The following is a 14,574-nucleotide window of genomic DNA, read 5'->3' on the forward strand; positions in this document are numbered from 1 at the left end:
CCTATAGCTGCTTTTTTATATATATTACATATATATATATCTATACTGCGCCTAAATTTAGTGCCCCCCCTCTCTTTTTTACCCTTCTGTAGTTTTCTCAGACTGCAGGGGTGAGCCAGGGAGCTTCCTTCCAGCGGAACTGTGAGGGAAAAATGGCGCCAGTGTGCTGAGGGAGAAGCCCCGCCCCCTTTTCGGCGGACTTTCTCCCGCTTTTTCTGTGATACTGGCAGGGGTAAGTTTACATCTATATAGCCTCTGGAACTATATATGATGTATATTTTGCCAGCCAAGGTGTTATCTATTGCCCTCAGGGCGCCCCCCCCCCAGCGCCCTGCACCCATCAGTGACCGAAGTATGAGGTGTACATGAGGAGCAATGGCGCACAGCTGCAGTGCTGTGCGCTACCTTGGTGAAGACTGAAGTCTTCTGCCGCCGATTTTCCGGACCTTCTTCGTGCTTCTGGCTCTGTAAGGGGGACGGCGGCGCGGCTCCGGGAACGAACACCAAGGTCGGGTCCTGCGGTCGATCCCTCTGGAGCTAATGGTGTCCAGTAGCCTAAGAAGCCCAAACTACCACCTGTAAGGTAGGTTCGCTTCTTCTCCCCTTAGTCCCTCGCTGCAGTGAGTCTGTTGCCAGCAGATCTCACTGAAAATAAAAAACCTAAATATACTTTCTTTCTAGGTGCTCAGGAGAGCCCCTAGTGTGCATCCAGCTCGGCCGGGCACAAGAATCTAACTGAGGTCTGGAGGAGGGTCTTAGTGGGAGGAGCCAGTGCACACCAGTAGTCTAAAAGCTTTCTTTGTAGTTGTGCCCAGTCTCCTGCGGAGCCGCTAATCCCCATGGTCCTTACGGAGTCCCCAGCATCCACTTAGGACGTTAGAGAAAGATTCAGACTGCCAGAAATCTATTAAAACAAGGGCACATTGTAGGTATTCTAAAGGGCCCCATACACTACAGCGACATGTCGGACCCTCATGAACCGCCCGGCAGCCTCCCGGGTTGCAGGTTCGCATAGGATACTTCGTATGCGGTCCTTTTGCATATGATGTATCTTATGCGATCCCAGCCATGCCTGCGGGATCCGAAGAATCATGAGTGCAGCACTAACGACCTAGGGGCCCCGATTCGATGCTCAGGGGGCCGCACATCAGATCGGATCGGATGTAAAACACATCCGATTTGACAATTTCCATCCGATTTATCGGCCCGAAAGTTCGAAAATTGGGAATCATCATTGTAGTGTGTGGGGTCCTTGAGAATACCTATCTTACCACATTATCCAACATATGGGTGGTATTCAAATGATATATCACGCCCAATCTACTTTCTAAAATTATCCCCATTATCGCGCCCATAGTTTTCAGGTTTAGCTGTGTAAAGGGTTGGGTGCCTTGCTACCCCAGGGGTAGCGAGCTGAAATTATGATACCACGACCCTGAGGGCAGAAACAGAATGGGTGTGGAAGAGGGTAAACAGAATTGAATACCGCCCTTATACATCTATAATAATACAGGTTAAGTATCCCTTATCCAAAATGCTTGGGACCAGAGGTATTTTGGATATTGGATTTTTCCGTATTTTGGAATAATTGCATACCATAATGAGATATCATGGTAATGGGACCCAAGTCTAAGCACAGAATGCATTTATGTTTCATATACCCCTTACACACACAGCCTGACGGTAATTTTAGCCAATATTTTTAAATAAGAATTTACTCACCGGTAATTCTATTTCTCGTAGTCCGTAGTGGATGCTGGGACTCCGTAAGGACCATGGGGAATAGCGGCTCCGCAGGAGACTGGGCACAACTAAAAGAAAGCTTTAGACTACTGGTGTGCACTGGCTCCTCCCACTATGACCCTCCTCCAGACTTCAGTTAGGATACTGTGCCCGGAAGAGCTGACACAATAAGGAAGGATTTTGAATCCCGGGTAAGACTCATACCAGCCACACCAATCACACCGTATAACTCGTGATACAATACCCAGTTAACAGCATGATAACAACTGAGCCTCTCAACAGATGGCTCAACAAAAACCCTTTAGTTAAACAATAACTATATACAAGTATTGCAGACAATCCGCACTTGGGATGGGCGCCCAGCATCCACTACGGACTACGAGAAATAGAATTACCGGTGAGTAAATTCTTATTTTCTCTGATGTCCTAAGTGGATGCTGGGACTCCGTAAGGACCATGGGGATTATACCAAAGCTCCCAAACGGGCGGGAGAGTGCGGATGACTCTGCAGCACCGAATGGGCAAACTCTAGGTCCTCCTCAGCCAGGGTGTCAAACTTATAGAATTTAGCAAACGTGTTTGACCCCGACCAAGTAGCTGCTCGGCAAAGTTGAAGAGCCGAGACCCCTCGGGCAGCCGCCCAAGAAGAGCCCACCTTCCTCGTGGAATGGGCTTTCACTGATTTAGGATGCGGCAGTCCAGCCGCAGAATGTGCAAGCTGAATCGTACTACAGATCCAGCGAGCAATAGTCTGCTTTGAAGCAGGTGCACCCAACTTGTTGGGCGCATACAGGATAAATAGCGAGTCAGTTTTTCTGACTCCAGCTGTCCTGGAAACATAAATTTTCAGGGCCCTGACTACGTCCAACAACTTGGTAGCCTCCAAGTCTTTAGTAGCCGCAGGCACCACGATAGGTTGGTTCAGATGAAAGGCTGATACCACCTTAGGGAGAAATTGGGGACGAGTCCTCAATTCTGCCCTATCCATATGGAAAATCAGATAAGGGCTTTTACATGACAAAGCCGCCAATTCTGATACACGCCTGGCCGAAGCCAAGGCCAACAACATGACCACTTTCCACGTGAGATATTTCAATTCCACGGTCTTAAGTGGCTCAAACCAATGTGACTTTAGGAAATCTAACACCACGTTGAGATCCCAAGGTGCCACTGGAGGCACAAAAAGGGGCTGAATACGCAGCACTCCCTTAACAAAAGTGTGAACTTCAGGTAGTGAAGCCAGTTCTCTCTGGAAGAAAATCGATAGAGCCGAAATCTGGACCTTAATGGAACCCAATTTTAGGCCCATAGTCACCCCTGACTGTAGGAAGTGCAGGAAACGGCCCAGCTGAAATTCTTCCGTTGGGGCCTTCCTGGCCTCACACCACGCAACATATTTTCGCCATATGCGGTGATAATGGTTTGCGGTTACTTCTTTCCTAGCTTTAATCAGCGTAGGAATTACTTCCTCCGGAATGCCCTTTTCCTTCAGGATCCGGTGTTCAACCGCCATGCCGTCAAACGCAGCCGCGGTAAGTCTTGGAACAGACAGGGCCCCTGCTGCAGCAGGTCTTGTCTGAGCGGCAGAGGCCATGGGTCCTCTGAGATCATTTCTTGAAGTTCCGGGTACCAAGCTTGGCCAATCCGGAACAATGAGTATAGTTCTTACTCCTCTTCTCCTTATTATCCTCAGTACCTTTGGTATGAGAGGAAGAGGAGGGAACACATAAACCGACCGGTACACCCACGGTGTCACTAGAGCGTCCACAGCTATCGCCTGCGGGTCTCTTGACCTGGCGCAATACTTTTCTAGCTTTTTGTTTAGGCGGGATGCCACCATGTCCACCTGTGGCCTTTCCCAACGGTTTACAATCAGTTGGAAGACTTCTGGATGAAGTACCCACTCTCCCGGGTGGAGGTCGTGCCTGCTGAGGAAGTCTGCTTCCCAGTTGTCCACTCCCGGAATGAACACTGCTGACAGTGCTAACACGTGATTTTCCGCCCATCGGAGAATCCTTGTGGTTCTGCCATCGCCGCCCTGCTTCTCGTGCCGCCCTGTCGATTTACATGGGCGACCGCCGTGATGTTGTCTGACTGGATCAGTACCGGCTGGTTTTGAAGTAGGGGTTTTGCCTGAGTTAGGGCATTGTAAATGGCCCTCAGTTCCAGAATATTTATGTGCAGGGAAGTCTCCTGACTTGACCATAGCCCTTGGAAGTTTCTTCCCTGTGTGACTGCCACCCAGCCTCGAAGGCTGGCATCCGTGGTCACCAGGACCCAGTCCTGTATGCCGAATCTGCGGCCCTCTTGAAGATGAGCACTCTGCAGCCACCACAGCAGAGACACCCTGGTCCTTGGAGACAGGGTTATCAGCCGATGCATCTGAAGATGCGATCCTGACCACTTGTCCAACAGGTCCCACTGAAAAGTTCTTGCATGGAACCTGCCGAATGGAATTGCTTCGTAGGAAGCTACCATCTTTCCTAGGATCCGCGTGCAGTGATGCACCGACACCTGTTTTGGTTTTAGGAGGCCTCTGCTAGAGATGACAGCTCCTTGGCCTTCTCCTCCGGGAGAAACACTTTTTTTCTGTTCTGTGTCCAGAACCATCCCCAGGAACAGTAGACGTGTCGTAGGGACCAGCTGTGACTTTGGAATATTTAGAATCCAGCCGTGCTGTTGTAGCACCTCCCGAGATAGTGCTACCCCGACCAACAACTGCTCCATGGACCTCGCCTTTATCAGGAGATCGTCCAAGTACGGGATAATTAAAACTCCCTTCTTTCGAAGGAGTATCACCATTTCGGCCATTACCTTGGTAAAGACCCTCGGAGCCGTGGTTAGACCGAACGGCAACGTCTGGAATTGGTAATGACAATCCTGTACCACAAATCTGAGGTACTCCTGGTGAGGATGGTAAATGGGGACATGCAGGTAAGCATCCTTGATGTCCAGTGATACCATGTAATCCCCCTCATCCAGGCTTGCAATAACCGCCCTGAGCGATTCCATCTTGAACTTGAATTTTTTTATATATGTGTTCAAGGATTTCAAATTTAAAATGGGTCTCACCGAACCGTCCGGTTTCGGTACCACAAACATTGTGGAATAGTAACCCCGTCCTTGTTGAAGTAGGGGCACTTTTACTATCACCTGTTGTGAATACAGCTTGTGAATTGCCTGTAACACTGCCTCCCTGCCTGAGGGAGTGGTTGGTAAGGCAGATTTGAGGAAACGGCGGGGGGGGGGAGACGTCTCGAATTCCAGCTTGTACCCCTGAGATACTACTTGAAAGATCCAGGGATCCACCCGTGAGCGAGCCCACTGATTGCTGAAATATTTGAGACGGGCCCCCACCGTACCTGGCTCCGCCTGTGGAGCCCCAGCGTCATGCTGTGGACTTAGAGGAAGCGGGGGAGGACTTTTGCTCCTGGGAACTGGCTGTATGCTGCAGCTTTTTCCCTCTACCTCTGCCTCTGGGCAGAAAGGACGCTCCCTTAACCCGCTTGCCCCTATTGGGCCGAAAGGACTGTACCTGATAATACGGTGCTTTCTTTGGCGGTGAGGGAACATGGGGTAAAAATGTAGACTTCCCAGCTGTTGCTGTGGAAACGAGGTCCGAGAGACCATCCCCGAACAACTCCTCACCCTTATAAGGCAGAACTTCCATGTGCCTTTTAGAATCTGCATCTCCTGTCCACTGCCGAGTCCATAACCCTCTCCTGGCAAAAATGGACATTGCACTAATTTTAGATGCCAGCCGGCAAATATCCCTCTGTGCATCCCTCATGTATAAAAGTGCGTCTTTAATATGCTCTACGGTTAGCAATATAGTGTCCCTGTCTAGGGTATCAATACTTTCCGACAGGGAATCTGACCACGCAGCAGCAGCACTGCACATCCATGCTGAAGCAATAGCTGGTCTCAGTATAACACCTGTGTGTGTATATATAGACTTCAGGATAGCCTCCTGCTTTCTATCAGCAGATTCCTTCAGGGCGGCCGTATCCAGAGACGGTAGCGCCACCTTCTTTGACAAGCGTGTGAGCGCTTTATCCACCCTAGGGGATGTTTCCCAACGTGACCTATCCTCTGGCGGGAAAGGGTACGCCATTAGTAACCTCTTAGAAATTACCAGTTTCTTATCAGGGGAAGCCCACGCTTCTTCACACACTTCATTTAACTCTTCAGATGGAGGAAAAGCTACCGGTAGTTTTTTCTCTCCAAACATAATACCCTTTTTTGTGGTACCGGGGGTAACATCAGAAATGTGCAACACATTTTTCATTGCCTCAATCATGTAACGTGTGGCCCTACTGGAAGTTACATTAGTCTCATCGTCGTCAACACTGGAGTCAGTATCCGTGTCGACATCTGTGTCTGCCATCTGAGGTAGCGGGCATTTTAGAGCCCCTGATGGCTTTTGAAACGCCTGGGCAGGCACAGGCTGAGAAGCCGGCTGTCCCACATTTGGTATGTCGTCAAACCTTTTATGCAAGGAGTCGACACTGTCGCGTAATTCCTTCCACAGCACCATCCACTCTGGTGTCGACCCCGCAGGGGGTGACATCACATTTATCGGCATCTGCTCCGCCTCCACATAAGCCTCCTCATCAAACATGTCGACACAGTCGTACCGACACACCGCATACACACAGGGAATGCTCTGACAGAGGACAGGACCCCACAAAGCCCTTTGGGGAGACAGAGAGAGAGTATGCCAGCACACACCAGAGCGCTATATAACAAAGGGATCCCACTATAAATGAGTGTTTTTTCCTTACAGCTGCTTATATTATATATACTGCGCCTAAATTTAGTGCCCCCCCTCTCTTTTTTACCCTTATGTAGCTTGACACTGCAGGGGAGAGCCAGGGAGCGTCCTTCCAGCGGAGCTGTGAGGGAAAAATGGCGCCAGTGTGCTGAGGGAAATGGCCCCGTCCCTTTTCCGGCGGACTTCTCCCGCTTTTTCTGGAATTCTGGCAGGGGTATTTTTACACCTATATAGCCTTCCTGACTATATATGGTGTAGATTTGCCAGCCAAGGTGTCTTATATTGCCCTCAGGGCGCCCCCCCCCCCCAGCGCCCTGCACCCATCAGTGACTGGAGTGTGAGGTGTGCATGAGGAGCAATGGCGCACAGCTGTAGTGCTGTGCGCTACCTTGTTGAAGACAGAAGTCTTCTGCCGCCGATTTTCCGGAACACTTCTTGCTTCTGGCTCTGTAAGGGGGCCGGCGGCGCGGCTCCGGGAACGAACACCAAGGTCGGGTCCTGCGGTCGATCCCTCTGGAGCTAATGGGTGTCCAGTAGCCTAAGAAGCCCAAGCTACCACCTGTTAGGTACGTTCGCTTCTTCTCCCCTTAGTCCCTCGCTGCAGTGAGTCTGTTGCCAGCAGATCTCACTGTAAAATAAAAAACCTAAAATATACTTTCTTTCTAGGAGCTCAGGAGAGCCCCTAGTGTGCATCCAGCTCAGCCGGGCACAAGATTCTAACTGAAGTCTGGAGGAGGGTCATAGTGGGAGGAGCCAGTGCACACCAGTAGTCTAAAGCTTTCTTTTAGTTGTGCCCAGTCTCCTGCGGAGCCGCTATTCCCCATGGTCCTTACGGAGTCCCAGCATCCACTTAGGACGTCAGAGAAATAACTTTATGCATTAAACAAAGTTTGCGTACATACAGACAATTCATTTATGTTCCATATACACCTTATACACACAGCCTGAAGGTCATTTAATACAATATTATTAATTATTTTGTGTATTAAACAAAGTTTGTGTACATTGAGTTACAGAAAACAAAGGTTTTACTATCTCAGTCTCACTCAAAGAATTCCGTATTTCGGAAATATTTGGATATGGGATTCTCAACCGATATTATATTGCTCTTCTTTCACAATAGATGTGGTCATAAAATATAGCCACACGTCTCTGTTGGCCTCTCTTACAGCGCTATTATACAGGTACTAAACACCAGTGTAGCATTCCTGTAAAGCTGGCAGCTCCTGCTAATATGCTCAGGGCCCAGTGAGGTTAGATGCACAGGATTTGCTGCCACCAAGGCATTTGTTAAGTAGAGCATTCAAATGCAATAAGGAACGGAAGAGAGGCTTTAATAACATGGGTGCAAACTAAAAGTGTAGTTTTAATTATATCAGGCAGGCATTTGCTTTTATTTTGTAAACTGCATTACAATTACAATTCCACTGGTTGATTGATATTTTGAAATATCACTTTCTACTTTAGAAATATCTCCCCTGGTTCTCGAGTCAGTGTAGAACTGGGGGATGATGGATGAAGGGAGACATGGAAGCTACATGGGAGATATGGACTCAAACGTAACAGGAATTATGGGCTATTAAATTTAGCCCAATGGGGGAGATGTATTAAACCTTCTAAAGAGAACTAGTGAAGTTGGCCATAGCAACGAATCAGTTTCCAGATATTATTTATCAAGTACATTCTATACAATCATACCTAAAGGCTGAGTGGCTGCTATGGCAATTTCTCCACCTGGTTTGATAGATCTCTCAGTGTCTCGGCCAGGAATTTACAATCTATAGTGATGTATAGCAACAGGAAAGCTATATTGTTGGATTAAGCATATGAAACAATCTATACTAAATTGGCTGTAATCTATTAATATCACACATTCAAGTAAATTAGGCATCTTTGGATGCACTAAAGGCATAATCATAGACCGTAGAAACGGCATTCATTCATATCGTGCTTGTCCATATTGACTCTTGGATAAATTGCTATTACTACACAAGCGTCATTCAGCAATTCCTAGGACTATGCTTCAACCTCCATCCAGGTGGATGAATCCTAGAGCCTGGTCCCAGTGTGTCTGGAGAGTAACAGCAGGTGAGGACACGATCCTAGAGGCTGCTCCCAGTGTGTCTGGAAAGTAACAGCAGGTGAGGGGGGACACAATCCTATAGCATGCTCCCAGTGTATCTGGAGAGTAACAACAGGTGAGGGGGGACACAATCCTAGAGCCTGCTACCAGTGTGTCTGGAGAGTAACAGTTGGTGAGGAGGACACAATGCTAGAGCCTGCTCCCAGTGTGTCTGGAGAGTAATAGCAGGTGAGGGGGACACAATCCTAGAGCCTGCTCCCAGTGTGTCTGTAGAGCAGGGCTGGCCAAACCGGTCCTCGAGATCTACCAACAGTTCATGTTTTCCAGGCCTCCTGGAGACCTGTAGAATTGTCAGTTAGGAATGAATGCAGCACATCTTAATTAGTAATGACTACACCTGTGCACCAGCTAGGTGTTCTGGAAAATGTGAACTGTTGGTAGATCTCGAGGACTGGTTTGGCCAGCCCTGCTGTAGAGTAACAGCAGGTGAGGGGGACACAATCCCAGACCCTGCTCTCAGTGTGTCTGGAGAGTAACAGCAGGTGAGGGGGACACAATCCCAGACCCTGCTCTCAGTGTGTCTGGAGAGTAATAGCAGGTGAGGAGGACACAATCCCAGAGCCTGCTCCCAGTGTGCCTGGAGAGTAATAGCAGGTGAGGGTCACACAATCCTATAGCATGCTCCCAGTGTGTCTGGAGAGTAACAGCAGGTGAGGGGGACACAATCCCAGAGCCTGCTCTCAGTGTGTCTGGAGAGTAATAGCAGATGAGGAGGACACAATCCCAGAGCCTGCTCCCAGTGTGTCTAGAGAGTAACAGTAGGTGAGGGGGGACACGATCCTAGGGCCTGCTACCAGCATGTCTGGAGAGTAACATTCGGTGAGTGGGACACAATCCTAGAGCCTGCTCCCAGTGTATCTAGAGAGTAACAGCAGGTGAGGGGGGGGGGGGAGACATAAACCCAGAGCCTGCTCCCAGTGTGTCAGGAGAGTAATAGCAGGTGAGGAGGACACAATCCCAGAGCCTGCTCCCAGTGTGTCTGGAGAGTAATAGCAGATGAGTGGGACACAATCCTAGAGGCTGCTCCCAGTGTGTCTGGAGATTAACACTAGGTGAGGAGGACACAATCCCAGAGCCTGCTCCCAGTGTGTCTGGAGAGTAATAGCAGGTGAGGGGGACACAATCCTAGAGCCTGCTCCCAGTATATCTGGAGAGTAACAGCAGGTGAGGGGGACACGATCCTAGAGCCTGCTCCCAGTGTGTCTGGAGAGTAACAGTAGGTGAGTGGGACACAATCCTAGAGCCTGCTCCCAGTGTGTCTAGAGAGTAACAGCAGGTGAGGGGGGACATAATCCCAGAGCCTGCTCCCAGTGTGTCTGGAGAGTAATAGCAGGTGAGGGGGACACGATCCTAGAGCCTGCTCCCAGTGTGTCTGGAGAGTAACAGTAGGTGAGTGGGACACAATCCTAGAGCCTGCTCCCAGTGTGTCTAGAGAGTAACAGCAGGTGAGGGGGGACATAATCCCAGAGCCTGCTCCCAGTGTGTCTGGAGAGTAATAGCAGGTGAGGGGGACACGATCCTAGAGCCTGCTCCCAGTGTGTCTGGAGATTACTAGCAGGTGAGGAGGACACAATCTATTACTAGCGTGTCTAGCGTGTTACTAGCGTGTCTGGAAAGTAACAGCAGGTGAGGGGGACACAATCCCAGAGGCTGCTCCCAGTGTGTCTGGAGAGTAACAGCAGGTGAGGAGGACACAATCCTAGAGCCGCTCCCAGTGTGTTTAGAGATTAACAGTAGGTGAGGGGGACACACTATTATAAACACTTGATACCCACCTACAAAAATGTCACCTGTCGCTACCTTCCATGCTGTCCGGTAAAGAGGCGAATATGAAAGAAACTATATAGAGTTATATAACAGATTATGACTTTAAAATGTTTATTTCTATGCGGTCTTGCTCATAATTACCCTCAATCGGTTAATTGTGCCCCATTAATTAAAAAAATAAAAAAACACAACGCAAAGTAGTATTTATGGTAAATACGGTGCAAGTTAGATGACTGGAAGTAGATATCTGACTGGCTGATACATGTGCTATATATAAATATTTTGGTAACAACTATGGGTCAGGATCACGACTGTCACCAATCAGCGCAAATCTAGTGCTTATGACCAATGCGGTAACAAAGCAACACAGCAGCTTCTTTCAGAGTTTACTTTTGACCTGTTTAGATCCGGTGACAGTCGTCTCTTCTTTGTCCCGTAACTTTCCGTGTGCTTCTCTAGTTCTCGAATTTTCCACATTTCAGATTCTTCTTGGATCTGCCAATAATCAAAAGGAAGGTAAATCTAATGGAAGTAATACTGCCAAATAGAAATTTCTCTAACTGGATATAATATATTAAAAAACTATATGATAAACAACAAAACAAAAGAACAACCCAATAGTCTGCAGTACGTCATCAAAATAAAGCAAAAGTAGAAGTTTTGTAGTGAACAAAGTGTTCCGTTACTATAACTGCACAGTTTAATAAAATATAGATCTACTCATTATCTAAAGGTGGCCATCCACTACTCAGACTTGTCTGAACTGCAGATCGCATCAGATTTCTCTTGAACTCTCCCGGGAATCGGATCGGACCCTGGCTTTAATTTTCACTACATTCACTTCAGATATATCTGATGCAATCTATCATGTGTCTGATGCACACATGCTACATGCGACTGATCTGATGCTGCTGCCGCATCCTGTGGTGGGTAGAGTGGCCAGGGAGATGCCAGTCAAGTGACGCTTCAGATGAATCTGATCAGACACATCTGAAGTAAAAAAAAAAAACACTCCGATGTGCACCTGATTTCTTCAGATTCAGATAAATAGTTGGGGCAGCCACAGAGATCTGTAGTTCAGACATATCTGACACGGGACTGCGCATCGGATCGGAGGAGCCATCCGATGTGAAACTTTTCTTCAGCTATTTCGGTCAGATGCGTCGAAATCTGAAGGAAAGTGCCCAAATCGGACTAGTGGATGGGGGCCTTTAATCTTTACAACTATTATCTGTCCAGCAACATTTCATGCTCTAGTTGTCTGGAGCACATGTTCTCATGTCAGAGTTGGAGTAAAACTGTGGCCCTCCCTGTTGGCTATTGTAGGTAAACCTGCTCTGGAGCAGTCAGTATAATTCTACAACTGCTGGGTTTGGGGTTGTCTAACAGGATGCATTGAACGCTGCTCAGGCAACTTGCATCTATCACTGTCAGGTATTATGCAGAAGCGATGCAGCTCTATTCTTCCACAAGAAAGCCACTGATGCCTTATTGATGGCTGGACATTCGATCCAGAAATTCCCATAAATGTCCAACTGGGTTCAGATGTTGTGGCCTGTTGACAGATAAGGCCATGACATTAATGGAAGGCTCATCAAACAATTGGTGACCACACATGCAGTGTGGATGATGGCATTATCATCCTGGAAGAAACACAGGGAGAAGATGATCACTGTGTACCATTAAGTAGTAATTAACATTCATATTGCCTTATACGGGAATGACTGCACCCAAACCATGACAGAACCACTAGACACTATGGGGAAAATTTACTAAGGTGGGAGTTTTTTGTTTTTTTTTAGAACTGGCGATGTTACTCATAGCAACCAATCCGAGTTTGTCATAACAAAATTCAGCTGTTTGCTAGCACGATATTACATTGTACAGATGGGCACGTGTTACGGGGTGCCTATTAGTAACGGTTGCCTGCAGCGAGCAGAAGTCATGGTTGCCTGCAGCACTCGCGCCCATTGGCACACAATTGAATAGTACCCACCAGACTCGACAGGAGCTGCGGCAGCCAAACAAAACAACTGAATTCCCCATAAGAAAGTTCTGATTACCACAAGCATTACAAAGCTATTTTGGTCACCTTGTTATGGGCATCCGTGTGTCGAATGACATTCCTAAGTAGAACTTTTCCAAGCGGGACACGAGACATCTTAAATCTACAAAAGATCAAATCTAATTAGAGTAGTTGTGGAGCACACAGCCATCACCAAGACTCACAGCAACTAGGATCTTTCCTTCTCTAGTAAAACACACGTGGGGGAGATGTACTAAGCCTTGGGGAGTGATAATTTGCACGGTGATAAAGTACTAGCCAATCAGCTCCTAATTGCCATGTTACAGGCGGTGTTTGAGAAATGACAGTTAGGAGCTAATTAGCTGGAACTCTGGGGTCTATTTATGAAGCAGTGAAGAGTAGAGAAGTGAGCCAGTGGAGAAGTTGCCCATGGCAACCAATCAGCTGCTCTGTATAATATTATAGTATGCAAATTATAAAATGTTACTTCAATGCCGATTGGTTACCATGGGCAACTTCTCCACTTTTATCACTGCTTCATGAATAGACCTCAAAATCACTGTGAAATGTTTCACTTTTCAAGGCTTAGTACATCTGGCCCAAAAAATTAAAGCTCATATCTATGCTACGTTATAGCACATATTGCACTCTGGTTCCTGTGCACCCGCTCTCCTAAAACGCCCCCATCACCAAGAAAGCTGAGGCGTCAGGGATGATATGCACCAAATGATTATGGCTGCTATTTCATACAAATACTGATCATCTGGCCACGCACTTCTGCTGATTCCATGGGGCCGCAACAATTAAATCAGCCCCTAAATGTCCCGTGGGTAGTGACAATACTGAAAGGCAATTTTAGTAGTCACTGGGGCAGATGTATTAAGCCTGGAGAATCAGTGATAAGTGAAAAGTGATAACGCACCAGCCAGTCAGCTCCTGTAATTTTTCAAACCCGTAATGATTGGCTGGTGCGTTAATCACCTTGCGCTTATCACTACTTTATCACTTGTTTATCCCTTCTCCAGGTTAATACATCTGCCCCACTGTAACAGTATTAGAAATACTTTCCAATATTAACCAGTACAGAACATATTACTATCCAAGTGTCCACATACGCCTATCCTTTTTGCGTCATATGGCGCAGTTCGCCTGGTGCGTCTTAGATGCTCCACCATGGATAGCACTTTCCAGACTTGTGTACTTTTTCCTGACTTTAGTGATTCAATTGCACCGTAGCTGCATACAAAATAGCTTATAGTATTCTAGTATTCATTATTTTTGCAACAAAGGAACTGGTACAAAGCTGGAGATTAAGCACGATGCGTGGTGCGGCACTCTCCTATCGTTCCTCCGTCTTATCCAGCAGCCATATGCAATGCTGGCACCAGTATCCAAGCTACTACCGCTCTGTACTTGTTTCATTAGTGATATGAACATAATGAATAGTTTGTGAAACTGTAGCGCAGGTTAGATGCAAAGTCTATGGTGCACCAAATGGGGCTAGCGGGAGCGATTTGAGGTTAGGTATAAGAGGACACATCAGGACCTCTCATGGAATTTGTATAATGTGTGTTAAATCCATTCAGAGTAAAAACAAACACTGAAATCAATCCATTATCTTAGCAAAGTTTACAGTTTACACGTACTGTGTATCAGGTGATAGGGACCTGACTGAAGGTGTAATTCTATATTTTGAGTGTAAACAGTACTGATCGCTGCTACAGATAACTATGGGCCTAACTCAAACCTGATCGAAGCAGGAAAATTGTTCTCTAAATGGCCAAAACCTTGCTGCACTGCAGGGGCATAGGCGTGCGCAGGGGGGGTGCCTGGTGCGCACAGGCACCCCCTAATGTCTGGCACCCCGATCTCACATGCCTGATGCAGCGATTGCCGAGCAGGCTGATTACTGTCCCCTCTGCACTGCACCCTGTCAGGACTGTATTACTGACCGGACGCCTGGGTTAATCAAGGGTGCAACTGCCACCGGTTTTCAAATTTCCGGCTCCACTTCCATGTACAAAAACAGCGTGATGTGACATGATGATGTCATGCTGCTCGCATGCCCACCCATCACACGAAAAGACAGGGGGAGCCAGACCAGGCTGAGCAGAGTAATTG

The 14,574-nt window shown here is 47.6% G+C and overlaps 1 protein-coding gene across 6 annotated transcripts in view; it reads right to left on the bottom strand.

Moving 5' to 3' along the window:
* The window catches only part of NKAPD1 (NKAP domain containing 1), a 54,074-nt gene that overhangs the window by 26,861 nt on the left and 12,639 nt on the right, over positions 1-14,574 (bottom strand). For 3 of the 6 annotated variants that reach the window (XM_063943235.1, XM_063943233.1, XM_063943234.1), the window contains exons 2-3: positions 12,520-12,595; positions 10,825-10,922 (exon numbers count right to left, since the gene is read on the bottom strand). In XM_063943235.1, the coding sequence (XP_063799305.1) occupies positions 10,825-10,922; positions 12,520-12,588 (167 nt within the window). In that variant the 5' untranslated portion in view covers positions 12,589-12,595. Of the gene's footprint in view, positions 1-10,824; positions 10,923-11,846; positions 11,983-12,519; positions 12,596-14,574 lie in introns of those variants that run through there. The other 3 variants (XM_063943237.1, XM_063943236.1, XM_063943238.1) reach the window with 2 other exon arrangements.

Source organism: Pseudophryne corroboree, chromosome 10 (assembly GCF_028390025.1).
Source record: "Pseudophryne corroboree isolate aPseCor3 chromosome 10, aPseCor3.hap2, whole genome shotgun sequence".
NCBI lineage: Eukaryota > Metazoa > Chordata > Amphibia > Anura > Myobatrachidae > Pseudophryne > Pseudophryne corroboree.